At 49.6% G+C, this 27,229-nt stretch overlaps 1 protein-coding gene across 18 annotated transcripts in view; it reads left to right on the forward strand.

The window, feature by feature from the left end:
* Positions 1-27,229, forward strand: part of XPNPEP1 (X-prolyl aminopeptidase 1) — a 64,707-nt gene that overhangs the window by 30,220 nt on the left and 7,258 nt on the right. For 16 of the 18 annotated variants that reach the window (XM_051824156.2, XM_051824157.2, XM_051824159.2 and 13 more), the window contains 14 exons: positions 4,610-4,673; positions 5,819-5,923; positions 9,249-9,341; positions 9,943-10,086; positions 12,117-12,212; positions 15,040-15,121; positions 17,165-17,375; positions 19,141-19,230; positions 19,816-19,866; positions 21,081-21,139; positions 21,281-21,358; positions 23,169-23,240; positions 25,151-25,211; positions 26,904-26,973. In XM_051824156.2, coding sequence (XP_051680116.2) covers positions 4,610-4,673; positions 5,819-5,923; positions 9,249-9,341; positions 9,943-10,086; positions 12,117-12,212; positions 15,040-15,121; positions 17,165-17,375; positions 19,141-19,230; positions 19,816-19,866; positions 21,081-21,139; positions 21,281-21,358; positions 23,169-23,240; positions 25,151-25,211; positions 26,904-26,973 — 1,276 coding nt within the window. The remainder of the gene's footprint in view (positions 1-4,609; positions 4,674-5,818; positions 5,924-9,248; positions 9,342-9,942; positions 10,087-12,116; positions 12,213-15,039; positions 15,122-17,164; positions 17,376-19,140; positions 19,231-19,815; positions 19,867-21,080; positions 21,140-21,280; positions 21,359-23,168; positions 23,241-25,150; positions 25,212-26,903; positions 26,974-27,229) is intronic. The other 2 variants (XM_070057263.1, XM_070057264.1) reach the window with 1 other exon arrangement.

Genomic DNA, 27,229 nt, shown 5'->3' on the forward strand with positions numbered 1-27,229 from the left:
TCTCTTCCACTTCTGATGTCTCTCTAGAGCTTTCTGGGTGAAGTTCAAGCTTTTTAGGATGATGTTTGAGGCCTTTGACCAGTTGTCTTCACACAGCCTTCCCAGAAATCTCTGCTGTTGCTCCTTTGAGCTTCCTGCCCCTGTTACCAGGGTAATTGGCTCACTGCCTCCCCACAGACCTCTGGCCTCTTGTTTCTGGGCCTTCTCACACTTTGCCCTCTTTCTGGACTGCCCTGCCATTCTGAATCCCTCATTCCTTGTCCCTGGTGGCGCGGGTTAGACTTCTGAGCTTGGCCTGATGGACTTAAGGCAGATCTGAGTGTTCTTGAAACTACAGCAAATGTTTTTTTGCACATTCAGCACAATTTATATGGCTGTTTATTAGAGCTAATGTGTCATAGAATATCTTACTTTGCTGGCTGGATTACCTACGCTGAGAAGATACTTTCTTATGTTTTCCATAGAGTCTGGCGGCTTGCCTAGTGTGCAGTATAGGTACACTTCATCAGGTTTAGCATATGCTGATGTTACACCTCAGCCCTCCAGTGTGGCCATTCTTACCATCCCCATTTTATGGATGAGGAAGTTGAGCCCACGGTTTACCTAGCTGATAAACAAGGGAGATAAGCTTGAGTGTAGGTCTGACTTCCGATTGTTAGAGATGTCTTGCATGGTTGACGAAGGTGGAGGTGTGTGCGGGGTGTACTTTGTGTTCTTTGTTCTCTCAGCTTGCAGTCCAGTTGTGTAGCAGAGATGTGCGCCATCTCTGCAGTGTTAGAAGAAGCTGCTGGTAGCATGGCGTGGAGGTGGGCTTTTTAAGAGTCTGCCTTGAGTGCAGATGTTGGCTCTGCTATTCACATTCCTGGTGCCTTGGGGAAGTACTTAGTTTACTTCTCTGGGTTTCATTTGTAGATGGGGAGGATGATGCCTTCCAGAGCTGCTGTTGTGATAAGAATTAGAATTCACTGTTGCTATTGGCAACTGGTAGATGTTGAGCCAAACTGCTTAGCCAGTATTACTTGTTAGCATCACCCAAGGCAGGGTATGAGCGGAGGGCAGCATGGATAGTCCTGCACAAGTCAGAGAAGCGGAGACCCCTGGGCTGGAGTGGCTCAGAAAGCTTTGTGGGCGAGGGTGCGTTTGAGCTGGATTTTGAGAGATGACTAAGGCTTTCTTTTTTTTCCTTTCTTTCTTTTTTTTTTAGTTGTTTACAGATGTACTTTATTTGGCTGTGTTTTATTTATGTTATTTGAGTTTAGATGCCAACATCTAAAAATTAGGTGATTGCTCATGAGCACATGTATTTCTAGCTTCTCCTGAAATCTTGAAGGTTGATGACATGGGACCTGCATTCCAGTGTGACAGGAAACAGAGCTAAGAGCTGCTCCCCTAGAAAAGACACCCCCTTGTTCCACTGTCCTCATCTGTCTTAGTCTCTATACCCTGAAATATTTGAGTTTGAGACTCCATTTATAATCCCTTCTGATCCTTTTTCTATTAGATAATATATTAGTTTCCAATCATTGCTGTAACAGATTACAACACATGTAGTGGCCTAAAACAACACACATTTGTAATGGGAAGTTCTTGAGGTCCAAGGTCTCAGATGGGTTGGCGTGATCTGGAGGAGGCTCCAGGGTAGGGTCCATTTTCTTTTCTAGCTCCTAGGCACTGCCTACATTCCTTGGCTTATGGCCCTTTCCTCCTCCCCACTGAGATGGTTAAATTTTGATTGAACTGGGTAGAGGGAAAAAGGTTCATTTCTCTTTCTGCTTATTCATTTATTCTGTAAATGAACACAGGGACAGTGACAAACAACACAGACACCTTGATCTCATTTTGGGGAGGAGCAATACAATAAAAATGTAAAAAGTTCATTAAGAAAAGAAACATCTAAAACATCAAGAAAATGTGCTATACAGAGTTAAAAGTGGCCGGGTGGCTGTAGTAGGTGGGTGGTTCTTGATGGAGGTGACATTGATCTGAAATGTTAGGATGATAAGGAGCTAGCCATTCCATGACCCCAGAAAAAGAGAGAGAGACTGTCGTAGGCTCAAGGGAAAACGGCTGCAAAAGCCTTGAGGTGGGAATGAATTCAGGATCGCAGAGGAAGGAGACTGGTGTGGAGCATTGTGAGTGGGAGTGAAAGTGGGAGGAGCGCTCTGAGAGAACAGCAGGGCAGGGTCAGTTGGTGGCCTTGGGTCTGGGCCGGGATCTGGATTTTATCTCCTGTATGGTGAGAAGCCACTGGGGGGTTTTAAGGAAGATGTTAACATGATCATATATACACGTGTGCTTTATTTATATGAATATAAGTACTCACTTCTTAAAAAGCTCACTCATGTATGTGTGTGCAGAGGGGGTTTTAGGGGCAGTGGCCAGGTAGAGATGATGGATGCTTAGACTGAGTGTTGTTCCTGGAATTGGAGAGGAGTAGGTGGTTTTCGGGAAAAGCCAACAGCTGTGCTTCTTTGTGTGGTGCCTTTTCCCTCACATGCTATAGGCTTGGCTTATTTTAGACCTTGTGCTAAGTTCTAGGGAGAATGTACCTGGGCTTTGCCAGCTTCGTGGTTGGGGGAAGAGAGGCAGGCCCAGGCCCAGTGCTTGTCTGGCCTCTGCTTAGCCTGTTGGTGAGAAGGTGAGGCTGCAGCCAGCCTTGCTCAGGGATGTTTCTCTGGCGGGTTGACCACTTAGATCATGTCTGGTTCTTGCCCCAGACCTCGTCTCAGTCCCAGACTAAACGTCCATCTGCTATTAATTTCACCTCCCTTTGTGGAAATCCTCCTGCCTTGCTGATGTGGACCTCCAGGTAAACCCCTTAGGGTGCTCTGGCCTCCCTCCCACGCTTGCCCAGATGGGGCTCTCTCTTTGCTGACACCTCACTGTGTGTTCCATGTTGTTGGTCCAGAGCGCCCTCGCTGTGTATTCCCGTCGTGCACAGTGGTTCTTAGCACCAGAGTTATTTTTGTTCACTTGGCTTTCCCAGCTCCTCACATGCTTTCTCATTGTACAGGAGGAGGAGATAATAATATCTCTTCCTTTGAGTATGTGCAGCACCTTCAGGCTTCTGGTGAGTTTTAAAACATGAACTCTTCCTTACCACAGTCCAGGAAGAGGGGTAGGTCACCTCCCCACGTTGTTGCTGCTTTTCGTAAAAGTTGTGCCCCTAGTGATTTCTGGGTTAGCAAGTGTGGATGGTGCGGTTCTCTTTCCGTTTCCATAGTGCTGCTGCTTAATGTTCTTTTTTGCTTAGGGGTGAAACACGGGCCTGTTGTTTGTGTTTAGCTCTCTGAAGTAACCTGTTTTAGAGATGGGGAAGTGAGGCTGAGAGAGGCGCTGGGACTTGGTGCAGGCCACTGAGCTGAGCCTTGGCTACAGGCAGGTTTTGGCCGAGAGTGCTCTGGTCCTGCCATTGTCCTTTTGTCTCCTGGCCCTTCGAGCATCTCCCTGGAAGGTGGTTCTGGGGCTGCTCTGGTGAAAGGGGCATTTCTCACCTACGTGGCAAGAGCGAGAACATTAATATCTTCTCTCCTGCACTTGTTGACTGTCTTAAAAATGCCTGGGGATCCTGCCAGTAGCTGCATGCCCCGCCCTAAGCATTCTTAACCTGCGGGGTGCTGGGCTTGGGAGAAACCTGCTAACAGTGGAAGGAGAGCTGCTTTGGACCCTTGCTGTTCACTGGTCAGCGGGCAAGTTACTCACCAGTCTCTCTTTGAGCCCCCTTTTCTCATTTGCCATGGCCTTATGCTGGAGAGTCATAGGAAGAGAGATAATGTGTCCTGTGGTGGCGGTGTGGCATAGGGCTTCAGAGAAGAGGCTCTGGAGCTAACTGCCTGGGTTCAAATACTGCTTCTGCTACTGTCTAGCTGTGTGACTTTGAGCAAGTTACTTAAACTCTCTGTGTGTCACTGGCTGTTGTGCACCCTGGCCTGTACTCTCTGTCTGGATAGGAGAGCCTCTTCCTTGCTCGCTAACCTCCTCCATGTAGAGGCCAGGGACCATCAGCTGGGAAGGACCAGGTTTTGGAATGACACTTTCTTTGGCTGACGCTTCCTGGCTTGGAGGAAGCGTTTCCGTTGATTCCCTAGCAGGAAGGGACAGGGCCTGCGTGGGAGAGACTGGTGACCCTACCATGGAGGGGGAAACAAACAGGAAGTTAGGAAACAAGGTAATGTTTTAGGAGACTTCAGTCAGAGAACTATTGGGGCTTAAAAAAGAAAGTCAGCCCTGCTTTTCAGAAAAATAGCAGATGCCTGAATGTCAGTGGTAAGGAGGGAGCAAGCTATTTGCTTGTTTTTTGGAAAGGATCTCATGAGGAAAGAACAATTTTTATCTGTTTTTCTTGACTTACTTTATTTTCCAGATGAAGAAATAAGAAGGCTAAAGGGAACAGCTTTCAGCCCTTAATTAGTCTTCTGCAATATGTTCTAATTGTTTTTCACACTTTCAGCTTGTCTTTTTAGCTAGCCCCATGGCTCCTAGAGGCCAAGTCCCAAGGATTCCCCAACCTTTATAGTCCCTGCTGGGCCTTGCCCAGAGCTGAGCACAAGGAAAGCACTTGGTGCCCACTGGGTGGGAGGTGCAGTTCGTTGTCATCTTTGTTTTCCAGAGTGAGTACATTGCTCCGTGTGACTGCAGGCGGGCCTTTGTGTCTGGGTTCGATGGCTCTGCAGGTGAGTGGCTCGGTTCTCTGTTCTTGCTGTACCTCTGTTCATCTCCCAAACATAGCTGCACAGCCTGTGGTATAGAACCAAGAGGGAAATGCAGACAGACATTCCCCACAGAGCCTCTGCAGAAAGGTGTGGGTTCCAGCCTGTCCCAGCTCACCAAGGTTACCTTTTAGTGACCCTTCGCTCTCTCTCAGCCTTTGCTTTCAAAATTTTCAATAAGCAAATGCTTTTGAAATGTTTATGGAATGTGACGTACGCATAGGTAGTTTTATCATTTCAATTGAATACACCTTCTGTAACAGGTGCCCCAAATAAGGGGTGAGATTTTATTAACATCCCAGACCTGTGCCCTAACTTAGTGGTCCTGAGTAATTCTGCAAGTGCTTGGCTTTTGGTTTCCATTTTCACTTTTGCCTTAAGTAACAAAGGCTAATATTAGCTGTCCCATCTTTTTCCAAAACTGTTATGCCCTTGAATTTTGGGGCTGGGGGTCTCCTGTTCAGGTGCCGTCCCCCTAAAGCAAGCTAGATGAGGTGGGAGCCCCTCAGCCCTTGTGGTTAGCACAGTGCTTCCTTTGGAGGAGGTACACGTGTCGGTTGGCACATTAAGTCTGGTTTTGGCTGACACCTCTGCAGAAGGTCCCGAGTCCCTGCCAGGCCTGTGGGAACTGAGAGCAGGGGGAGCTAGGAGGCACAGACTCTGCTGGTGATCATTGAGCCACCGTGAACACTCACAGGGCTGCTTGGTCTCTCTTTGCAAAAGGTGAAACAGCTCCTTTGGGGTGTCTGGCAAGGCACAGGAATGGCAGTAATCCCTGATCAGGAACTGTCCCCGCCTCTGTCTGATTGATTATGGACCACTTTGTGTAGGCCTGTAACCCTCTGTCCTATTGGCCTTGACTCCTGCTGCACACGGGGGTCCTTTGGGTGCAGGGAGCAGTGTCTGGGCAGCCTGGGTCTCAGGACTGGTTCTTTCAGAGCCTGACTTCACCTGATTCTCACCCTCTTGCTTGGAGGTTTCCCTGGAGCTGAAGATCCATCAGCCACACTGGGAGCTGGTGTCTCTTACTATCTCACCTGCCTGTGCTGCTTTGTGCAGCTTCTGGGCAGTTGCCAGAAACTGTTCTCTTCTTTGCTCCCCTGTTCCAGGCACAGCCATCATCACAGAGGAGCATGCGGCCATGTGGACTGATGGACGCTACTTTCTTCAGGCTGCCAAGCAGATGGACAGCAACTGGACTCTCATGAAGATGGGTGGGTAGCAGCCTGGTCCATCCAGCTTTAGTTGGCATGATCTGGGCCAGGACCCTGGAATTCCTCAGGATTCCTGGATCTTAACCCTTTTAGAGACTGCACCCTCCTCCCTTTTTGTTAAAAGGTTTATTTATTCACTTGAAAGGCAGAGGCAGAGAGAGAGAGAGTGAGAGAGATCTTCCATCCACTGGTTCACTCCTCAGATGGCTACCTTGGTCAGAGCTGCACTGATTTGAAGCCAGGAGCCAGGAGCTTCTTCTGGGTCTCCCACACAGGTGCAGGAGCCCAAGGACTAGGACCATCTTCTACTGCTTTCCCAGGCCATAGCAGAGAGCTGGGTCGGAAGTAGAGCAGCCAGGACTCAAACAGGCGCCCATATGGGGTGCCGGCACTGCAGGCTGTGACTTTACCCCCTATACCACAGTGCCGCCCCAAAAGACCCTTTTGAAAACTGAAGGAAAAATGAAGAAAATGACATGCTTGTTCATACAGACCAGTGCACATTCAATTGTAGAGGGTCCTGATTCAAGAGAAAACGGAGGCCCAGAGAGGACAGTTGATTTGCTGCAGATCAGAAAGTGCACACTGCATCTTATGCACACGCTGGGGACCTCCCTGTTACTTTCTGCTGCTTTGTGATGCAGGGAGACATAAAGACAAGGGGCCATCGACATCAGAAGCCCAGAAATGGTTCCCAAGGCTGTTTCTGAGGATCCTGGTTTTGTTTCTGGCTGTTCAGCTTTGGAGAAGAGCGATATACAAGGCAGGAGCACGGGCCTCGAGGTTGTAGGGCAAGTTCCTTCACTTCCAGTACTTCAGTTTCCTTATCTGTCGCTGGGACTTTCATAGTAAGCACCCTGTGACGTGGTGAGGATTGAAGAGATCATTTGCAGAATGTACATAGCTCAGTGTTCCTGACTAGTAGTTGTGTGTTTGCTTGTGCTTTTTCATTTAAGTTTGTGCCGTGTCTGTTTTTCCTGACCATTCTAATAGAATTTGGACATACAACTTGAGTGTTTGCATAAAGGCCTTTCCCTTCTGAATTTTGAACTTGAAGAACAGAGGATAAGGAAGGAGCAAAAGGACAACCAGGGCCAGGTGAAAAAGAGAAAACGAGGCAAAATACTGATGTTTATTATTTGTTGTAGGAAGTGACGAGGAAGGAAATTGTCACCAGATTCACAGGGAACGGGGACCTCGACCTTGACACTGAGACGCAGGCAGCTGGCTGAGTGAGGGCAGTGTGTGTGCTCGTGCATATGTGCCCGTGCACACACGCCCCATGAGCGTGTATGAGGGATGTCTGTCTTAGCGGGGGATTTTCATTCTGGCAGTGAGAGTATTTGAAGTTTCTGTTTCTCCAAAATCCTTTCAGACAGAAACATGAGAGCTGCTGCTGGATTGTTGCTGCAGTTGTTTTCTCTCTGTCTCTCACAGGCACGTACACCCCAAGCTACGCAGTTGAGGCTACTGTAAATGGCATTTAGTGACCTGGAAATTTTTTGATCACAGGCATCTGCTAGTGGGTCGGGAACCCTCAGCCTGATATGTTTGTTTATGTGCTCATGTTCATCTGGATTCCAAATACTAGCAAAGACTTATGTATTATTTTTTTAGAAAAAAAATACAAATAGAAGTTTAGAGACTTTATTCTTATATGCATTGGGTCACTGAGTGTACTTGCGAGGTGCCAGCTCCCTCTTTGGGGCTCACAGACTCAGCTGTCAGGTCTGTTAGCCCTTTGGCTTGCGTGTCAGAGGAGTGAGTACCCTTGTTCTCCCAAGTAGGCAGCGTGGGTGGTGGTGAGAAACTGTCTCCTTCCAAACCCCTTTCTAGTTTGCTCTCTCTAAACCTACTTTTCCTCAGGTGTGTCTCCTGTGTAGGGAGATTCCAATGGGTTTGGTTGGCCAGTGAGTGATTTAGCTTTGGGGTTTTGTCAAAGGACTATTGGCTAAGAAATGACATGACTTCATCCTACAAACTTACGATAGGGGCACTAAGAAAAACTGTATCAATGAGTGACTGGTTTAGATAGGAAATAATCAATTAGCAAAATTAAACTCAATGCCAGCTTCTAGGCAGGTTTTTAGAACAGGGCTTCATAAACTCATTTCTTTGTAAACCTTTGAACTTCCTTTCTGAGGTTATGTGGTTATATCAGGAGTCCGCAGGGGAAATAGTAAGGATAAGTACTGTTTTGGAATATGTGAACTTTTCACTTCAAATACACATATATTTTACTAAGATGTTAATTGTTTAGCAAATTTCCGGTTGGTTTAAAAAAACATACATTCCAAAGATATTGGCTTGGATGAAAGTAGAACTGGACTGTAAAAATCATTTTAGTTCCTTTCTGGAAGCTTATTTCAGTGTATTCTGACTAGTGTCTTGGAAACAAGAAAGGGCTGTCTTGGGGACTGGCATTGTAGTACCTTGGGTTAAGCCACTGTGATGCCAGCATCCCATAGAGGAGTGCCGTGTCGAGTCCTGGCTGCTCTGCTTCTGATCCAGCTTCCTGCTAATGCAGATGATGGCTCAAGTACTTGGGTCCCTGCCTCCACGTGGGAGATCAGGGTGGAGCTCCTTGATCCTGACTTCAGTCTGGCCCATGCCTGGCTGTTGCTGGCATCTAGGGGAGTGAACCAGCTGACGGAAGGCATCTCTCTGCACCCCCTTACCCTGTCTTACCTGCTCTCTCTGTTGCTCTGCCTTTCAAAGGTCTAAATAAATTAAGAGTTGACTGATGTTTGGGGAAACTCAGGGCCCATGCTGTGACAACAGGCTTCTGTGTGCTGTTCTTGTAATCACTGGGGAGCTTTCTTAGCTGTTAAGACTTGTGCTTGGTCTCCTGCCTCCTCTGTGACCCTGTCTAGTGGATGAAGGGAGAGCACTGGTAGCATGTTGTGCCCTTCCTTGGCATGTGACATGGGGGAGGTTCCCAGCTCCCAGCCTTTACCAAACCCACCCAAGTTCTTGTTGGGTGAGCAGTTGTGGGGAAGGGGCTGCTTGCTGATGAGGTGACCTCTGTGATGGCATCATGTCTCTGTGGCCACAGTCCTCAGGATGGTGTTTTTCTCAGGATTGAATGACAATCATGTCTTACCCTTATCTTATTTTTCCCTTACACAGCATCTTACCCTTTTCCTCTTTCTTAGCCTTCTGGCACTAAGGGAGGTTCAGATTTTCCAAGTCTTGTCAGTCTGCTGTGACAAAGGTGCTTAATAAAGATCCTGCTAACATGTTGTTGGTGAACTGCATTCTTCTGGGTGGGGTGAGGATCTTGGGCCCACTGGGAATTGTTTCCTGTTGGTTCTTCCCTCTGCAGGGCTGAAGGACACCCCGACACAGGAAGACTGGCTAGTGAGTGTGCTTCCTGAGGGGTCCAGAGTGGGTGTGGACCCACTAATCATTCCTACAGGTGAGTGAGTTTGACCCCTTCCAACTTGGGTAAGAAAGTGGCTTCTAGATGCCTTCTCTGCTCCTTGTTGGCAGTATTTGGGGGTTGAGAAGGACTCGTTGTCACTGTAAAGGTCAGAGTGAGGAGATTTCTGGAATAGAGGCAGAAGAGGTCTATCAGTGGTGCAGGCATCCTCTTTTTTTCTTTTTTTTTTAAAGATTTATTTATTTGGAAGTCAGAGTTACAGAGAGAGAGAGAGAGAGAGAGAACAAATTCGAATCTAAATTGAATTCCCAAATGGCCACAATAGCCAGAGCTGGGCCAGGCCAAAGCCAGAGCCAGGTCTCCCATGTGGGTGCAGGGGCCCAAGCACTTGGGCCATCTTCCACTGCTTTCCCAGGCCATCAGCAGGGAAGCAGGGAGTTGGATCGGAAGTGGAACAGCAGTGAACCAGTGCTTACATGGGATGCTGGCACTGCTGTGATGCCACAGCCCCAGCCCTGGTGGAGGCATCCTTTTACAGCTCCCTCTGGCATACTCAGTGTGGGCCATGGCGGGGATCACTTCAGAAGGGGCTGAAATGGGTGTCAGTTCACTGTGGGCTTCTTGCATGTCTCCTTAGATTACTGGAAGAAAATGGCCAAGGTCCTGAGGAGTGCTGGCCACCACCTCGTTCCTGTCAAGGAGAACCTTGTTGACAAGATCTGGACAGACCGTCCTGCGCGGCCCTGCAGGCCCCTGCTCACGTTGGGCCTTGATTACACAGGTCAGAGCCGCAGCTGTGCCCACCTCTCGCCTTTGCCTCCAGCCAGTCCCTTGAGTCGAAGTTGAGTCTGAACTGCTTGGAGGACTTGTCCTACTTGGCTCAGCAGGGCGAAGTAGGGCTTGTTTTGTTGCCGCTGGTTCCACCTGCTTGCCACTTACTTTGGCCTAGTTTGTGATTGCAAATCTCTGCATGGAATGTTGGGTGCTTCTGGGGAGACTGAGGTTTTTTTTTTTTTTTTTTTTTTAATCACGCAGCCACTGCCTGCCGCTCTCAAGTCTGGTAGTGGCAGTAGAGCCTGGGCTTTCTAGACTCCCTTTCCTTTCTGTTTCCCACACTGGCAGGTTTGCTGCCAGGCCCCCCACTCTCCATCTCGTGTCTTCTGCTTTAGAGGCTTTGAATAGGGATGCATTTCTTTAGCCTCTGTGATAGTGGTGGGTGTGAGGAGCTTGTTCTGCAAACCGTTCATGGGAGGTGAAAGTGGATTTATGGAGTGGGGAAGGGAAAGAAGGAGAGGCCAGAGGGGTGGGGCCGCAGGGGAGGAGGCCCTGCTGTAGAAACAGAAAGGTGGATGGGGATATCTGTGGAATGTAGGCAGAGTGCCCAGAGGGGTCCTGGGAAAAAAGCTGTGCGGCCCAGACTGAGCCACGTTGCAGGCAGCGTCCTGAGCTGGTCTTCACAGAACCCTTGTTGGGGGCAGCCCCCAGCATGCTTTCCTGTGACACCCTTACCGCAGGGCATTGCAGACTGGGGAGGACGGGTCCCGTGAGTGACCCAGGGTCAGCTAAACATTTTCCAGCCGCGTGGTTTGAATTTTTTTTCCCCTCCCTAGTGAAGCAGAGGCCCTGGCCTGTTGCTGTAGGAGAGGGGAGAGAAAATGTGGCTGGTAAAACTTGTTCCACAAACATTTGAGTGTCCACTGTGTGCGGAGGACACTGTGCTAGGGGGTGGGGGAATAAGACAGGTGTCCCCCTGTTCACAGCTGACTGTCACCTGAGTTACAGATGGCAGCATGATGGGGTGGTTGTGGTGGTGGTGGGGTGAGCTCTCCTGGGGCCCCCAGTTTTCTCCTGGGGAGCACCAGGGAGGCTGTGGGTGACAGCGCACGTGTGATTTGGAAGTGGCGGTCACAGCGAGTCAGACTACAGTGAACTCCTAGGGCAGCATGGAAAGGCAAGTCTTGAGCCAGCGGGGATGTCAGTTGTCAGCTGGTGGGTGATAGTGCCCGACCTCTCTGGGTGAGTCTGCTGGGGGGTGTGTTCACATGGCTCCCTGTGTTCCCTGTCGTACAAGTCTATGTAATTGTGTAATTGCTCTTTTTTTTTTTTGTCTTTTTCTTTAAGATTTATTTATTTATTTGAAAGGCAGGAAAGGCAGAGGTATAGAGAGGGAGACACAGAGAGAGAGAGATCTTCCATCCGCTAGTTCACTCCCCAAATGGCCTCAACGGCTGGAGCTAGGCCGGTCTGAAGCCAGGAGCCAGGAACTTCTTCTGGGTCTCCCACATGGGTGCAGGGGCCCAAGCACTTGGGCCATCTTCCACTGCTTTCCCAGGCCATAGCAGAGAGCTGGATTGGAAGTGGAGCAGCCGGGACTCGAACTGGCACCCATATGGGATGCCAGTGCTGCAGCTTAACCTGCTATACCACAGCGCCGGCCTCTTTTGTTGTCTTTCTTGCTAGAGTGTAAGCACCATGAGGGCAGGGAGATGTTTCCAGCCCTGAGTTGTAACTGGTGACCAGCATAGTGCCTGCCAGTTACTCACCGAGTCTTGGTGCTTGCCAGGCATTTGTGGGATGAACAAATGCATGAATTTTGCTGGTGAGGCAGTGAGGTCCCGTGACAGTAACGTGGCTTGGGCAGAGTCACACCTCTTGTGAAGGGCTGGGATGCAGGCCTCCTGCCTGTGTGACCCATTTGCTCCCTGTAAGATGTGGGTGCTGGGTAAGAGGGTTTGGACTGAGGTCTTTCACTTGGCTAACATGGCTTCCCGTGCCCACAGCCGGGTTAACAAGCACATTTGTTTCTTGCAGGCATCTCCTGGAAGGAGAAGGTTGCAGATCTCCGGTTGAAAATGACTGAGAGGAGCATCGTGTGGTTTGTGGTCACTGCCCTGGATGAGATTGCGTGTGAGTGCTCCGGTTTCACCGCTGGGGCCTGTTACCTGCTCTTGCCTTCGGATCTCTGCGTGTTCGTGCCATCGCGCTTTCTCGGTGGCCAGGGAGCAAGCAAGCAGCTGTGTCACCAGTTGAGCACAGGAGCTGTCCGTTAGGATGAAGGATGAGGAACTACGGGGCGTAGAGGAGGGGAGTGAAGCCTTGCACAGAGCAGTGTCACAGCCACGGACTCCTGGGGAGGCCACGGGCAATTCTGTTCTCAGGACTGTGGCGCCTGTGCCACGTGGGGAATGAAGCACATTTCCTGCACACACCTGCTGTGCGTCTGCCTCTCCGGTTGTGGAAGTGGGATTGTGCATCCTTTTTGTCTTTGTACCTTTCCTGTGTGTTCCCAAGGTCTTTACAGTGAGAATGTTCTAGAAACATGTCTACCTCAGAAAATGCAGGAACTGAAAGTTCTGTACTAAGCCCTTTGATCCAGTAGTGGTTTCTCAATCTTTAGACCTTAAACCACCCTCTTGTTCAGGACTTTCTGTTGTCCTCTAAGACCTGAAGGAATCTAGTTGAAACTTTGTGTCCCATCTCCTGGGTTTCTGACTGCATTTGACCTAGGGAAGCTGAGAAGAGGCCCTGCTTTATTTTTTAACTTTCTCACTAGGGAAAGAGGTGCCCTACTACCTAGTATCTTCTCTCTTCAGTCCCTATGTTATCTTTTTTTTTTTTTTTTTTTTTGACAGGCAGAGTTAGTGAGAGAGAGACAGAGAGACAGGTCTTCCTTCCCTTGGTTCACCCCCCAAATGGCCTCTACGGCCGGTTGCTGTGCCTATCCGAAGCCAGGAGCCAGGTGCTTCCTCCTGGTCTTCCGTGTGGGTGCAGGGCCCAAGCGCTTGGGCCATCCTCCACTGCTTTCCCAGGCCACAGCAGAGAGCTGGACTGGAAGGAGGAGCAACTGGGACAGAACCGGCGCCCCAATCGGGACTAGAACCCGGGGTGCCAGTGCCACAGGCAGAGGATTAGCCTAGTGAGCCGTGGCGCCGGCCTTTTTTTTTTTCTTAAAGATTTGTTTTATTTATTTGAAAGGGAGAGTGACAGAGAGGGAGCTACAGAGAGAAACAGATCTTCCATTTTCTGGTTCACTCCCCAAAAGGCTGCAACAATTGGAGTTGGGCAAGGCCAAAGCCAGAAGCCTGGAACTCCTTTGGTCTCCCCCATGGGTAGCAGGGACCCAAGTACTTGAGCTATCTTATGGTGCCTTCTCAGATGTATTTGTAGGGAGCCAGATTGGAAGCAGAGCAGCCAGGACTCGGAACTGGCAATTCAATGTACTGGCCCCTGTTTCATTTCATTTCCCCCCAAAACTTTGTCAAGTGTTAAAGTGATATGTATCCTTCATTAATGTAATAACCTCAACATCAGAGAAAAAAATATACAGCTAGTTCCAAAAAACATACTCAGATTATGGAAAACTTGGAAAAATGTAGACAAAGTAGAAAGAAAAACAACTCACCTAAAATCCTCTTACCCAGTCTTTAGTTAGTGTTAATATACTTTGCATAGATCATTTTGTAGCTGGATTTTTTTCAATGTGTTGATAAACTATAGGCATAATTTTAAATGGGTATTAAATACTCTTATCATAGTTATGCCTTCATTTGCTTAATTTCCCTAGAGAAATCAGTTTCCCACAATTTATTAAACTACAGCCATCAAAATCTTGATTCATAAGTCCGCATCTTAGTTTCCGACCATTTTTTTCTTCCCATATATGGCTGGCTTTGGGAGTCGTGTTGTGGGTTTGGGGTGTGTGTGTAGCAGGGCTTTGACCTCGTATGGCTGCTTACCTGCTAGGAAGATGGTATAGACCTACGCTCATCTCGCCAGCCCCCAAATGGTGCCTCATTGCTTTCTTTGGAAAGCCATTGTTTTAGAAAAGCACTGCTTTTTTTTTTTTTTTAAGATTTTATTTGAGAGGTGAGAGAGAGAGAGAGAGAGGTTCTCCATGCGCTGCTTCACTGCTCAGATGGCCGCAGCTGCAGGGATGAGCCCACCTGAAGCCAGGAGCCAGGACCTCTGGGTCTCCCATGCTGGGCCATCTTCCACTGCTTTTTCAGGCCATAGCCTGGATCGGAAGTGGAGCAGCTGGGACACTAACCGGCGCCCACATGGGATGCCGATGCCCGGGCGAAGGCTTAGGCCACAGCAGCACTTTTAATAGGGCCCTTTGCCCTCTGACCTAGCACTGGGGAGCTGGGGTTTCTCAGGCATTCAGTGACCTCCTCAGATCCCCTCCCCCGGCTGAGGGCCAGCCCTCGCCGACCAGGGGCGGGCCTCGTCGGGGTGACTCACTGCTTTTCCTCTGCCTCCGTGGGGTCTCTCCGCCTCCACGGGGCTGCTGACTCTCCTTGTGGGTGGGTCTCTGTTTTTCTCCCCAAAGCCATTTGTCCTGGAAGGGAGAGAGTGTTTGGCTCCTTCCGCTTTATATGGGAGCGCCAGAGGTTTGTCTGCGGCAAGCAGGGCGGGACACCACGAGGTGGGCTCTTCTGCCCTGGGGGCGGGGCGGGGGGGGGCGTTTGTCAAGGCCAGGTTTTCCCACCGTCTCTTCTTGTCCCCTCTCTGGATGGCGAAGTGGCCGCCTAAGGAGCAGTTCTGGTGCCATCCGGTGGCGGAAATGAGCAAGTGCAGCTCAGAGTGAAACCTGGGTCGGGCTCCCTGCTTTGCTGCAGATGCCCAAATCCTCTCAGAGCAGCTGAACTGGGAGCCAAAGCTGTTCCCTCCACTGCAAACGACCTCTTAAAGCGCAAAGCCGCCAGGTGACAGGATCTCTGATTTCCCCTTTTAGGGCTGTTCAATCTCCGCGGATCAGATGTGGAACACAATCCAGTGTTTTTCTCCTATGCAATCGTAGGACTAGAGACGATCATGTGAGTGTTGGCCCCACACCTGGAACTTCCTTTCCCGCAGCCCCCCGCTGGTCCCTGCCCCCAGCCACTGGCTGACATTTCGCTGACGCGCTTCCTTTGTCCTGCCCCTTTCCCTTTCCCTTATTGTCCTTTCCAGTAGGAATCTATTTGTATCTGGCCTCTCTTTTAACCCCCCAAATGCTTGGCAACCTGTGAGAGTGTCTGTAGTCCTATGGGATTAACAAATAGGCGAGGCTATGAGGACGAAGCTTAGTTCGTGGAGTTCTTGCTATGTTGTCTGGTTCAGGCCTTGCATTTGACTCCAAGCTAGCAAGTAGCGTGAAGGGTAGATGGCTCAGTTAAGTAATTCTGGGTCCACAGTGCAAACATAGAAGCCTCGTCATTTTGAAGGTGAGAAATTCTGTGGGAAACCCCCAAATGGTGCTTTGTAGAATTTCCAGTGTATCTTTCCCGAACATAGCTTGTGGCGTCCCTGCCATTGCCGTTCGATTCAGATGGCTTTCTTCCTTCAGACAACATGTCTCTGAGTGCCTGCCACATGCTGGGGTCCTGTATTAGGTGCTGGGTTGAAGGCACAGACAGGACCCAGGTTAGATCTGGCAGATGAATGTCCCTTTTCCCCAGGGCACATACATGGGTCCCTACCTGTCAATAGGATGGGTGTAGGTGCCACATGATGGGGATAGCCTGGCCCTGGGGTTCAGAGGGGCCTCGGAGCAAGTAATACTGAAATAAAGACTGAGGATAAGTGAGTCGGCTGGGTGCATGGCGGGCTGAGGACGAGGGAGGAGTGGGGTCGCAGCAGGGGGAACAGCATCATCAGGGGCCCTGAGGGGAAGAGAGCCAGTGGGTGTGGGGAGGACCTGGAGTGGTTCCGTGTGGGTGGAGCACAGAGTGTGAGGCCAGAAAGTGAGCAAAGAAAGGCCCCAGGCCCAGGAGCTTGGGTGCTTGACCTCAGGATGCCAGGGAGCTAGAGGGAATTTTCCAGAGAGAACCACACACTAGGCTGGTAAATGATAAAGAATGTCATGATTGTGAAAAATAGGATGCATGAGGTGAGTCTTGGGAGTGGTGACGCAAACGCAGGTGAGAGGTGGTGGTGGCCTGAGCCCGTGTGGTGACTGGGTGAGGCTGCAGACAGCTGGACAGATGTGGTAGAGACGTGGGGTCTCGGCCCCCAGTTCCTAATGGAAGGAAGGAGGAGCATGGAGAAGAAGATGCCTGGGATCCGGCGGGGGGAACGGGGTAGACAGTGGCAGCACTCCCAGGACGGGGAACCCGGTTCAGAGAGCAGGATTTGGGATTCCAGCGTGGGGAACGGGGTGGACAGTGGCAGCAGTCCCAGGACGGGGAACCCAGTTCGGAGAGCAGGATTTGGGATTCCAGCGTGGGGAACGGGGTAGACAGTGGTAGTACTCCCAGGACGGGGAACCCAGTTTGGAGAGCAGGATTTGGGATTCCGGCGTGGGGAACGGGGTAGACAGTGGCAGCAGTCCCAGGGCAGGGAACCCGGTTCAGAGAGCAGGATTTGGGATTCTAGCATGGGGAACGGGGTAGACAGTGGCAGCACTCCCAGGACGGGGAACCCAGTTCGGAGAGCAGGATTTGGGATTCCGGCGTGGGGAACGGGGTAGACAGTGGTAGTACTCCCAGGATGGGGAACCCGGTTCAGAGAGCAGGATTTGGGATTCTAGCATGGGGCACGGGGTAGACAGTGGTAGTACTCCCAGGACGGGGAACCCAGTTCGGAGAGCAGGATTTGGGATTCTAGCATGGGGAACGGGGTAGACAGTGGCAGCACTCCCAGGACGGGGAACCCAGTTTGGAGAGCAGGATTTGGGATTCTGGCGTGGGGAACGGGGTAGACAGTGGCAGCAGTCCCAGGGCAGGGAACCTGGTTCTGAGAGCAGGATTTGGGAAAGGGGTGGGAGGAAGGGACAGCTGCTTGGTCTGGGTAGGCAGAAGGTAGAGGCCGATGTGTCATGTGTCTCTCACTCAGGTGCCCGCTGCCTCTGTCACCCCCTCTCTGTGGCCCCTCTGCAGGCTCTTCATCGATGGGGACCGCATAGACGCCCCCAGTGTGAAGGAGCACCTGCTTCTCGACCTGGGCCTGGAGGCCGAGTACAGAATCCAGGTGCTTCCCTACAAGTCCATCCTGAGTGAGCTCAGGACCCTGTGTGCCGAGCTGTCGCCGCGGGAGAAGGTGTGGATCAGCGACAAGGCCAGCTATGCCGTGAGCGAGGCCATCCCCAAGGTTGGTGGCCCCACGCTGGCCCCGGAAAACCTATGGGCCCCTTCCCAGCTCTGGCATCGCTCTCGCTCTGCTTCAAAGCCCAGGCTGTTCGGGCAGCTCCTCTCCCGGGCTGAGCCCTGAGCGCTGGAGCCGGGTTAGGAGTTCTGTGTTTTCCTGAGGGTACCATGAGGCCCAGTCCTAGGCGGCACCATTAATACTCAGGTTTATTTAAGTGTGTGTAACAGCTTTCAGTGCGTGGTAGAGAAGAATCAAACCAGTTAGCAGCTGTGCAGGAGCGATGAGAATGCCTGAAAGCTGGGCACCAGTTCCGTTGACCCCGTCCCCCCACTCCCACCCCACCACATTCTGAAGTCCAGAGACTTGAGGCTGGGAAGTCAGGCATTTGTCAGAGATCAGAGGACAGTGACAGCTTTGCCCTGTACTGAGCCCCTGCTGGGTGATGTTAAGCAGCTGACACCTGTTGCATCCTTTAAATTAGCGTCCTCTGGGTAGGACTGAACCCCTGCCTCTTTTTTTTTTTTTTATTTATTTTTTTGACAGGCAGAGTTAGACAGTAAGAGAAAGAGAGACAGAAAGGTCTTCCTTTTCCGTTGGTTCACCCCCCCAAATGGCCGCTACGGCCAGTGTGCTGCGCCGATCCGAAGCCAGGAGCCAGGTGCTTCTCCTGGTCTCCCATGCGGGTGCAGGGCCCAAGCACCTGGACCATCCTCCACTGCACTCCCGGGCCACAGCAGAGAGCTGGACTGGAAGAGGAGCAACTGGGACAGAACCGGCGCCCCAACTGGAACTAGAACCCGGGGTGCCGATGCCACAGGCGGAGGATTAGCCTAGTGAGCCGCGGCGCTGGCCTCCCTGCCTCTTTTGATGGAACCTTTTTTTTTTTTTTTTCCCTGCTGTCCTCTGGGCTTCTGGCTGCCAAGTGGCCTTTGAGAAACTTAGCAGTTCCTGCCTTCTCCACCTTGCAGTGGGCCCTTTTGGGAAGAGTCCAGGCCTGGATCTCCAGACCTGGCTGGCTATTGCACCCCTGGCATTGCCACGGTGTGAGTGACTTCCAGCAAGCCACTCAAGTGAGGATCACTTGTGCCTTCTCTGTTTCATGAGAGGGGTGTGTGTGTGTGTGTGTGTGTGTGAGAGAGAGAGAGAGAGAGAGAGGAGAGTAAGAAGAGTGAAGAGAGTGAAAGCCCTTTTAGAAGTGCTGGGCAAGTGCCAGGTGTGCAGAGGGCCCCTTTCTCTCACCACTCTAGGCTAAACTTGAGTTTGCTCTCCAGTTGGGAAGGGTCTTCCCCACCTCTTTAAGATCAGACCCTTAGTAGTAGTTGTGATGTGACCCCTGGGGCTGGGAGGCCTCCTTCACAGGCCATGTGTGCCCCAGACCAGGCTAAAAGCCCCCTTTGTGCAGTTAGAGCGGGGTTATTTCAGTCAGGCCTTGAGCAGTTAGTGAACTCTGACCACAACCGCAGAGGCTTGGAAAGCGATGTCTTGCTGGTGGCTGGCAGTCGCAGAGAGCTCAGGGGTGGGAATGGAGGAGAGGGAGAGAGAGACCTTGTTTGAGGAACTTACTCTTTCGCCATGCGTGCAAGCCCCTTTCATCAATCAAAAGGGCATGATTTCAGGCCGCAGGGGTCAGCTGGGAGGGGCCTGCGTGGGAATTCTTTGTATAATTTGTCTCAAGCGCAATTGGCTGGGCCAAGAGGTGCTTGCCTTAGTCCAGGGTGGGTGGGGCAGGCTTGAGTTCCCACCCCATTGCTCTGCCCTTTGCCTCCAGGATCATCGCTGCTGTATGCCTTACACCCCGATCTGCATCGCCAAAGCTGTGAAGAACTCAGCCGAGTCCGAAGGCATGAGGCGTGCTCACGTGAGTAGAGCACGCTTTGCGCAAGACGGGGTGTGAAGTAGGTGGAGGGCCCAGCTGCTTCACCTGCTGTGTGGCCTGGGCCTGCACAAGGCTGGGGTCTCTGAGTCACCTGGCCTTCCAGAGTTGGTAAGAGAGTGGAAAAGGCACTCAGTGGGTTAGATCTTCAGCAAGCGTGCCATGCAGCATAAGGGATCCTGGTGATGCTTGTGCAGGTGACCGTGACAGTTGATGACAGCGGAGCCTCCTTAAAGGTCCAGGTTGTGTTTCAAGGCAAAAGTGGTTCTAGAAAGCTTGACCTGACTTTCCTGTCCCTGTGGGGCGCTACCGTGCTCTAGGTGGGGCCCTTTGGGGTTGTGCCGGAGCTGCTGAAGAGCAGAAGAGCCCTTTCCCTGAGAAGAGCCCTTTCCCTGTTCGTGGGAATTGTTGCAAACTGGCTCCCCGGGAATCCCCACATGTAAAACCCTGCTTGCTGAGAGTGGGGCTCCATAGCTGCAGCCTTCGTGGGGTCTCGTTAGGACTAGGCTCTGAACGTGGCCATCTGATCTTCAGAAATAACTGCTGAACATGTCTGTATTGTTTGCACAGATTAAAGATGCTGTTGCCCTCTGTGAACTCTTCAACTGGCTGGAGAAAGAGGTTGGTAATTACAGTGTTCATTCAGGAATCCACAGTGATTCCAACTGTGGCATCCTCTGTGCTCTGAGGTCTTGATCTAATTTTCATGTTCTCTCTTAGTAGTTCTTTCTGGAAATTTGGTGCATGTGTTAAAAAAATTCCTCAATTGTGGAAAGTATAGTGATAAGGAGGAAGAAAGAAATTCTACATCAGAGCGGATCCATTTTTGGGTTGGGAAATTATAGCTAAGTGGAGTTTTATTATAAGGAAAAATGGCTCTTATAAAATTGTGATAGGCAATCTAATTGTGTTAGGAGGAAAAGATTTTTGAGCACTTTGAACTTTCAGCCATAAAGCTTTTACATAAAAACTTTTTACATTAAATTGGCTCTTGGCCATTAGTTTTCTTACCCTTCTACTACCTGTAATTGACAAGAGGGTGGTTTCTTTGTGCTATTATTAAACAATATCATGTTTCCTTTAAATATTACATTATATAAACAACTGTTTAATTGGGTAAACAAAATGTCCGTACTCCTATCAATGTAACTTTTTTCTACCACGTACTTCCTTCTGGCTATTGTTCTCATTTATGTAAATCGTTTTTCAGAATGTAAATTATTTCTTCATGTCTCTCAGGGTACAGACACAGTTTTGCATTTTGTTTATTTTATTCACTGAGAACTGCAGTGAGGAGTGTCTCCCATGTGCTCCGAGGCCTCACCACAGGTCCAGATGTGGACGGGCTGAGTCTGGTAGCTGGACTCACTTATTTACCCATTCTTCTATTTTTGAATATTTAAATTTCTAAAAAAAATTTCTTAATTTCATCAGTAGCCCTGCAATAATAACTCTGGCTTTTCTTTTTTATTTCTGCAGGATAATTTTCTTAGACTGATTTCCCAGGAGGGGAAGCTTTGCGGTTTTTAAACGAAGGTTCATTAAGATTTGTGAGGTTAGAGGATATGAGAGCTGAGGCAAGAGTTGAGTGAAAAATTAAATAGATTAAATAAATTAAAAATTAAATAGATGAAATAAATAAATTAAAATTACTTGAGATGACTTGCGTGAGAGCCTTTGAAAATTCCTCCCTTGAAGACGAGCTGTGTCCTGTAGACTGCACAGCTGAGATACAGGATGTGAGGAAAAGGAAGCTTTTAGCATACCTCCTCTGACGTGTGGGAGGCATGCGTGACGTTCTCTCGCCAGATGATTTATAAGCAGTGTTCTCGTAGGTTCCCAAAGGTGGCGTGACGGAGATCTCAGCTGCTGACAAAGCCGAGGAGTTTCGCAGGTAAGGGGCCATTTGGAGGACCCGTGGGCCTGGTGAGCCTGGTGCCGATTGCCCTGGCAAGTGAAATGAGCCTGGAAGGACGCTGATTCTCTGCACGGTAAAAACCTCTAAGCCGCTCCGCTGTCTGTGTCTCTGTTCCAGGCAGCAGGCTGACTTCGTGGATCTGAGCTTCCCTACGATTTCCAGTGCGGGACCCAACGGCGCCATCATTCACTACGCGTAAGGCATGCGGAGGAGCACGTGGCCTGCCTTGCTGCTGTTTCTGCACAGGAGCCTGAGCAGGGGAGATGCATTATTTTACCAGAGGCCCCTACGCCCACCTCCCACAGTTAGGGGACATCAGACCTTGGAGGTCTTACTTTCCCTTATTCCCTCCAGGTCCCCCGCCTCTGCCTTGCCGGAGCCTGCTTTTAGGCTCAGTATGGCATTGACATTCCCCACAAGGTGGCCAAAAGGATTTCCTTCTTCTCTTTGGAGGCTACAGAAACTATTCATTGCCCTTGAGCGACTGAATTCTTTCTCTCCATGTGTCTTGTGAGCTCCATCTTCTCCATACCCAAGAAGCTTGCCAGTGGGTTGTGGGGCAGCCTGTTTTGGGTAGAGGTATTCAGGCGCCCCCCCCCCCCCCCCCCCCGCCCCCGCCCCCGGGGGGCCTGGCCTCCTGGACGGTGAGATGTTTTACTACCTGGTCTGCACTGGGCTGTGGATCCGCAGATCAGAGACTCCCTGGAGTCTGGGACAAGGGGGGCGCTGATAGGTTAGGACTGGCAGATCTGCCCGTGGAGATGATAGGCAGTGTACTTAGGCTTGGCCGTTGGACTTCAGCTTCAACTTCACCTAGCTCAAAGAGTTTTGCTTTGTGTTGGGCATTCTGTGCCCCGTGTTTCCTCATCTGTGATCTGCACGATGCTGAAGGGAACACTTTGTCTCTCTGTGATGTTCTTGCACACAAATTTCCCTCCTCTTTAATAGTCTCAGGGCAGCTTTTGAAGCTGTGTGTGGGAGACAGTCACAGTTGTGACAGTGCAGTTCTCTCCCATTAATATCTCTGTTCTGACATAAAAATATCAAAGGAATTTTGGTTTTTGTCTCACGGTGAAAGTAAATGATGGCTTTCCTGGCTAGAGACTATCCTAGTATTTTGCATATAATAAAAATATTTGACAGTTTCAAACCAAAGGAGAAGAGATTTGCTTTTCCCTTGTCATTTCTTCATTAGGGTTCTTGGAAGCCTGCTTAGAGGCAGGACACTGGAGGCTGGGCCGGTGTCTGGTTGAGTGTTAATTGCTCAGCTTGTGTGCCAACTGGTGCTTTACTTCTGAAGTGGGGGTGGTACTGGAAATGAAGGACAGAGCAGGGACTTGGAATGCTCTCAGCTGTTTGGATAGTCCTCAGTGCAGTGATAGTATCTAGAAAATGGTGTGGGGAAAGTGGATTGCGTTAAAAAAGTACCTCCTGTTCATTTTGAAAAAAGTGCTTCAGCATTAGTGCATCGCGATTCACTCCTGTTCTTAGCGAAATCCCTTTAGTTTGTCTCTGGAATGCAGACATTCACTCTCTGCCTGTCTGGTGGCCTTGGAAATAAGAGGGGGGAGGCACAGGATGAGGCCAGGAGTGAAGGAGGCGCTGGGACTCGCAGAGACCAGTGAGGCTGTGGAGACTGCAGGCTGCTCCCATGCCCGGTTCCCGTGTCTCTAGCTTGGTCCTGTTGCCTGCATCAGTTCTTATTTCTGTGCCTTTTAAAATTATCTCTTGATTACCATTTTGTTCTAGACACAAAGGTAGGTAGTGAGGAATGTGTTAGTCTTCCTTCTCTTCAATTTTTTTCTCTGGTTAGGTAGAGAAATTCAATGGGTTCTGTAGTAGAAGTTGAAAGTTAGTTGGAATAAGTACTTTATTGGGTAACTTTTAATTTTGATATAATTTCAGACAAAGTTACAAAAATAGTACAAAAAACTCTTATATGCCCTCCTCCCAGATTCTTCAGATGTTTCCATTTGTGGAATAAATTTTTAATTAACTTTGTTAGGCCAGTCCCTGAGACGAATAGGACCTTGTCCCTGGATGAAGTATACCTCATTGACTCGGGCGCTCAATACAAGTAAGTGAACTTGACTCCACAGACTCAAGGCAGTTGAGCAGGTGGACACGTGTGCTCTGACGGAGAGTTCCCAGCTGGGAACCTCTTTCTGCACTGTTGACCGCTGTTGGAATTGTCCTGTGTGTGCTCTGTATTTTTACCTAGTTGACATGGCCTAGTTGTTGACTCTGTCCCCACAAAAGACTGTTTGATAGAACTATTTAGTCTTTGACTGGAAGTTGTTAAAGTCCCGTATAATAATGACATGAAGCAAATTTTTAGAAATATTGGCCAGTTTTCTACCCCAGCCCATCAGCTGCCTGCCAGCTCCCTGTGTTCGTAGCTGCCCCAAGGCCTAATGAAGTAAAGATTAATTCTGAGTGAATGAATGAGAAATGTGGACTCCCCCTGCATTTCTCTGAATTTCCTTCTTTGTGCCTTCTCGCTTTCTCAGTCATCCCCTCTAGAATGGTTTCTTAGAGGAGAACCTAAGGTTTGGTTGTGTCTGGATTTAGAACCTATGAGAAGGAGTGAGACTATCATCTATTCTGAGAGAGCACTAGCAAGGCCTGTTTTAAAAAGGGATTTATTTACTTATTTGAAAGTCAGAGCTACAGAGAGCAGAGATAGAGATCTTCTATCTGCTGATTCATTCCCCAAATGGCCACAAAGGCCAGGGCTGAGCCAGGCTGAAGCCAGGAGCTGGGAACGTGATTCGGGTCTCCCACGTGGGTACAGGGCCCAAACTCTTGGGCCATCTTCTGCTGCTTTTCCCAGGCATGTTAGCAGGGAGCTGGATCATAAGTGGAGCAGCTGGGACGTGAAACAGTGCCCAAATGGGATGTTGGCATTGCAGGCGATGGCTGTATCCTCTGTGCCACAACGCCAGCCCCAATATAATAATTTTTTTTTAATAATTCTTTCTTTTTTTTTTAAGATTTATTTGAAAGATTTACAGAGAGAGGTAGAGACAGAGAGGTCTTCCATGTGCTGGTTCACTCCCCAGGTGGCTGCAACGGCCAGAGCTGTGTCGATCCGAAGCCAGGAGCCAGGAGCTTTTTCCGGGTCTCCCACGTGGGTGCTGGGGCCCAAGGACTTGGGCCATCTTCTAGTGTTTTCCCAGGCCATAGCAGAGAGCTGGATCGCAAGAGGAGCAGCCGGGACTAGAACTGGCGCCCATATGGGATGCTGGCGCTTCAGGCCAGGGCTTTAACCCACTATGCCACAGCACCGGCCCCCTGATATAATAATTTTTATTGAGATAAAATGTACCTACTTGATGGGTTATAATGTTTTTTATTTGCATCTTCACAGCATTTTGCAACCATTACCCTTGGTTCTAGGACATTTTTGTCATCCTCAGAGGAAAGTCCATACTGGTAGCCATCATTCCCCTTCCCTGTCCCCCCAGTCCCTGGCCACCACCAACTAGTCCTGTTTATATGTATTTATTTAATTTGAGTACTTGACACAAATAAGATCTTGTTTTTTGTGTCTGGATTTGGTCAATTAGCATAGTGTCTTCAGGGTTAACCCAGGTTGCAGCATGTATAAGTATCCCTTCTTTTAGTTACTGAGTTAATACTTCACAGTATGTACCCCGTTTTGTTTATCCGTTCCTTAGCTGATGGACATTTTGGTGATTTCCACATTTTGAGGGGTACAAACAATACTGTTATGAAAACCCACATCTAAGTTTTTGTGTGGGTGTGTTACCAGTTCTTTAGCATGTATTCATGGGAGTAATATTGCTGAGTAACATCTTCACTGTATAGTTAATCTTTGATGCAAACCACTTTACAGACTGATTGCACCATTTTACATACCTCCAGCAGTGTATGAGGGTTTTCATTTCTCCACATCCTTACTCGTCTCATATTTAGGAAAAACTTACTTTGACTAAAAACTAATTTATCCTTTCTTTTGAAAAGGGATGGAACCACAGATGTAACCCGGACCATGCATTTTGGAACTCCTACAGCCTATGAGAAGGTAAGATAGAGCCAAAAACTTGAGACTCTCTGCTTTCTTAAGAGAATTGCTTTTATGAAAAAGGATTAAATAAATAAAAATTAGATGTGGGATCATAAAATTGCTCATTACTGTGGAGTCAGGCTTATCTGCTTTATGAGGTTTATTTAATTAATTATTGGAGGGTAAGACATTTGGAGATATTTTTAAGAGCATTCTGTTAAGGTCAAGGAAGCTCAGGATCCAGTTTAAATAGCTCTGGCCTTTCTGGAGTCACGAAATCTCTTTGGGGCCGGGGGTGGTGTGGTAAAATACATGCTTTACCAGCAGTGTCTGAACTTGATTCTGAAAGCCACCCCCTTCTTTTTTCAAGTTCAGCATGAACACTTACAGGCTCAACTCTGTAGGGACTTTCTGAAGCGGCAGACGCTGTCAGTTTGTGGTTTGAACAGGATGGAAAGGGCAAGCAGGGCTGTGAGGGTGAATGTGTACCAGGAGTCTGGAGGCAGCTTCTGATCTTCCTTGCTGTGCACCCACCTCCCTGGCTGCTCGTGTGAATTCCTGAACCCAGGGAGTTCCCAGATCATAAGCACTCAGCAGATGATGGTTGAATCTCTGTTCAGGGGAACCCTTTCAGGAAGATGATCCTAAGAAGAAAGAAGAGGTTGTTTTTTTTTTTTTTTTTTTTGGACAGGCAGAGTTAGAGAGAGACAGAGAGGAAGGTCTTCCTTCCGTTGGTTCACTCCCCTAATGGCTGCTACTGCCGGCGCTGCGCCAATCTGAAGCCAGGAGCCGGGCGCCCCCTCCTGGTCTCCCATGCGAGTGCAGGGACCCAAGCACTTGGGCCATCCTCCACTGCCTTCCCGGGCCACAGCAGAGAGCTGGACTGGAAGAAGAGCAACCGGTTCTAGAACCCAGGGTGCCGGTGCTGCAGGTGGAGGATTAGCCAAGTGAGCCACAGCGCCGGCTGGAAGAGGGTTTTATGTGATGTGGTGGGCAGATTTCAGTCTTGTTCCTTGCCCTTCCTTTTCTGGTCACCAGTACCTTTCTGAGTTTGGACCTCAAGCTCAGGATCCCTTTAATATGACTTTTTGTGCTGTGGAAAGAGCCCCAGACAAACTGACGGGGTGTGCAGCTCAAGTCCTGGCTCTGCACCTCAGGGCCAACCATCAGTCTTGCAAGCAGTGGGGATAACCCTGAGGACAGCATGGTGGCAGGGAGTCCAGATGTTGAGGCCAGATGCTGCCACTTAGGATCTGTGTCCCCTGGGCGTGCTGCTCGTTCCCTCTGTAGGGTGGAGCTAATGATAGCGCATCCACTGTGAAGTGCGGGGTTCAGTGTCTACTTAGTGGAGTGTCTGGCACAGAGGCCTCGCTCAGCAAATGTTAGCCAGGATCATGAGTTGGTCTTAATGATTTTCCCCAGTCTCTCTAGGGTACACGTGACTTAGAATATGTCCGAATGTTCACCACGTGATCAAGTCCTGTGGGATCATCTCTTTGACAGTTCTTTTTTACTTAGTTTAATTTTAGGGTTCATTGGTCTATGGCCAGGCTTTTAAAGTTTTCTAAATTTAATTTTTTTCCTTTTTTTTCTGATTTTCTCTGTAATGTTGTTAAAAACTTTAATGGGCAAAATTTTCTGAACTCCCAGAAAACTGCCAGAATGAAATTGTCTTTGCTGCCATTCATCCACTCCGGTTTTCTTTGGCAGGAATGCTTCACATATGTCCTTAAAGGCCACATAGCTGTGAGCGCAGCCGTTTTCCCGACTGGAACCAAAGGTAGGTGGTTCCTTCTGCCACACGACGACCTCTTTTTCTTGTTTGGGAATCAGCTGTGTCTTGGAGCAAAAGAACACGTCCTGCTGTCACCACGTCAGCTCCAGCCCATCTCAGGCTCTGTTGGGACAGGTTGGGGGTGCTGCGTGGAGTGAGGCTCCTGGACCCCATGGCTGAGCTCAGAGGCTTCCTAGGCAGCCTGGCTTAGGATTGGGCCTGGTGTCAGCTGTGGACTTCTCTCCTGGCCCGTATGATGCTG

Source organism: Oryctolagus cuniculus, chromosome 15, assembly GCF_964237555.1.
Source record: "Oryctolagus cuniculus chromosome 15, mOryCun1.1, whole genome shotgun sequence".
Classification (NCBI taxonomy): domain Eukaryota; kingdom Metazoa; phylum Chordata; class Mammalia; order Lagomorpha; family Leporidae; genus Oryctolagus; species Oryctolagus cuniculus.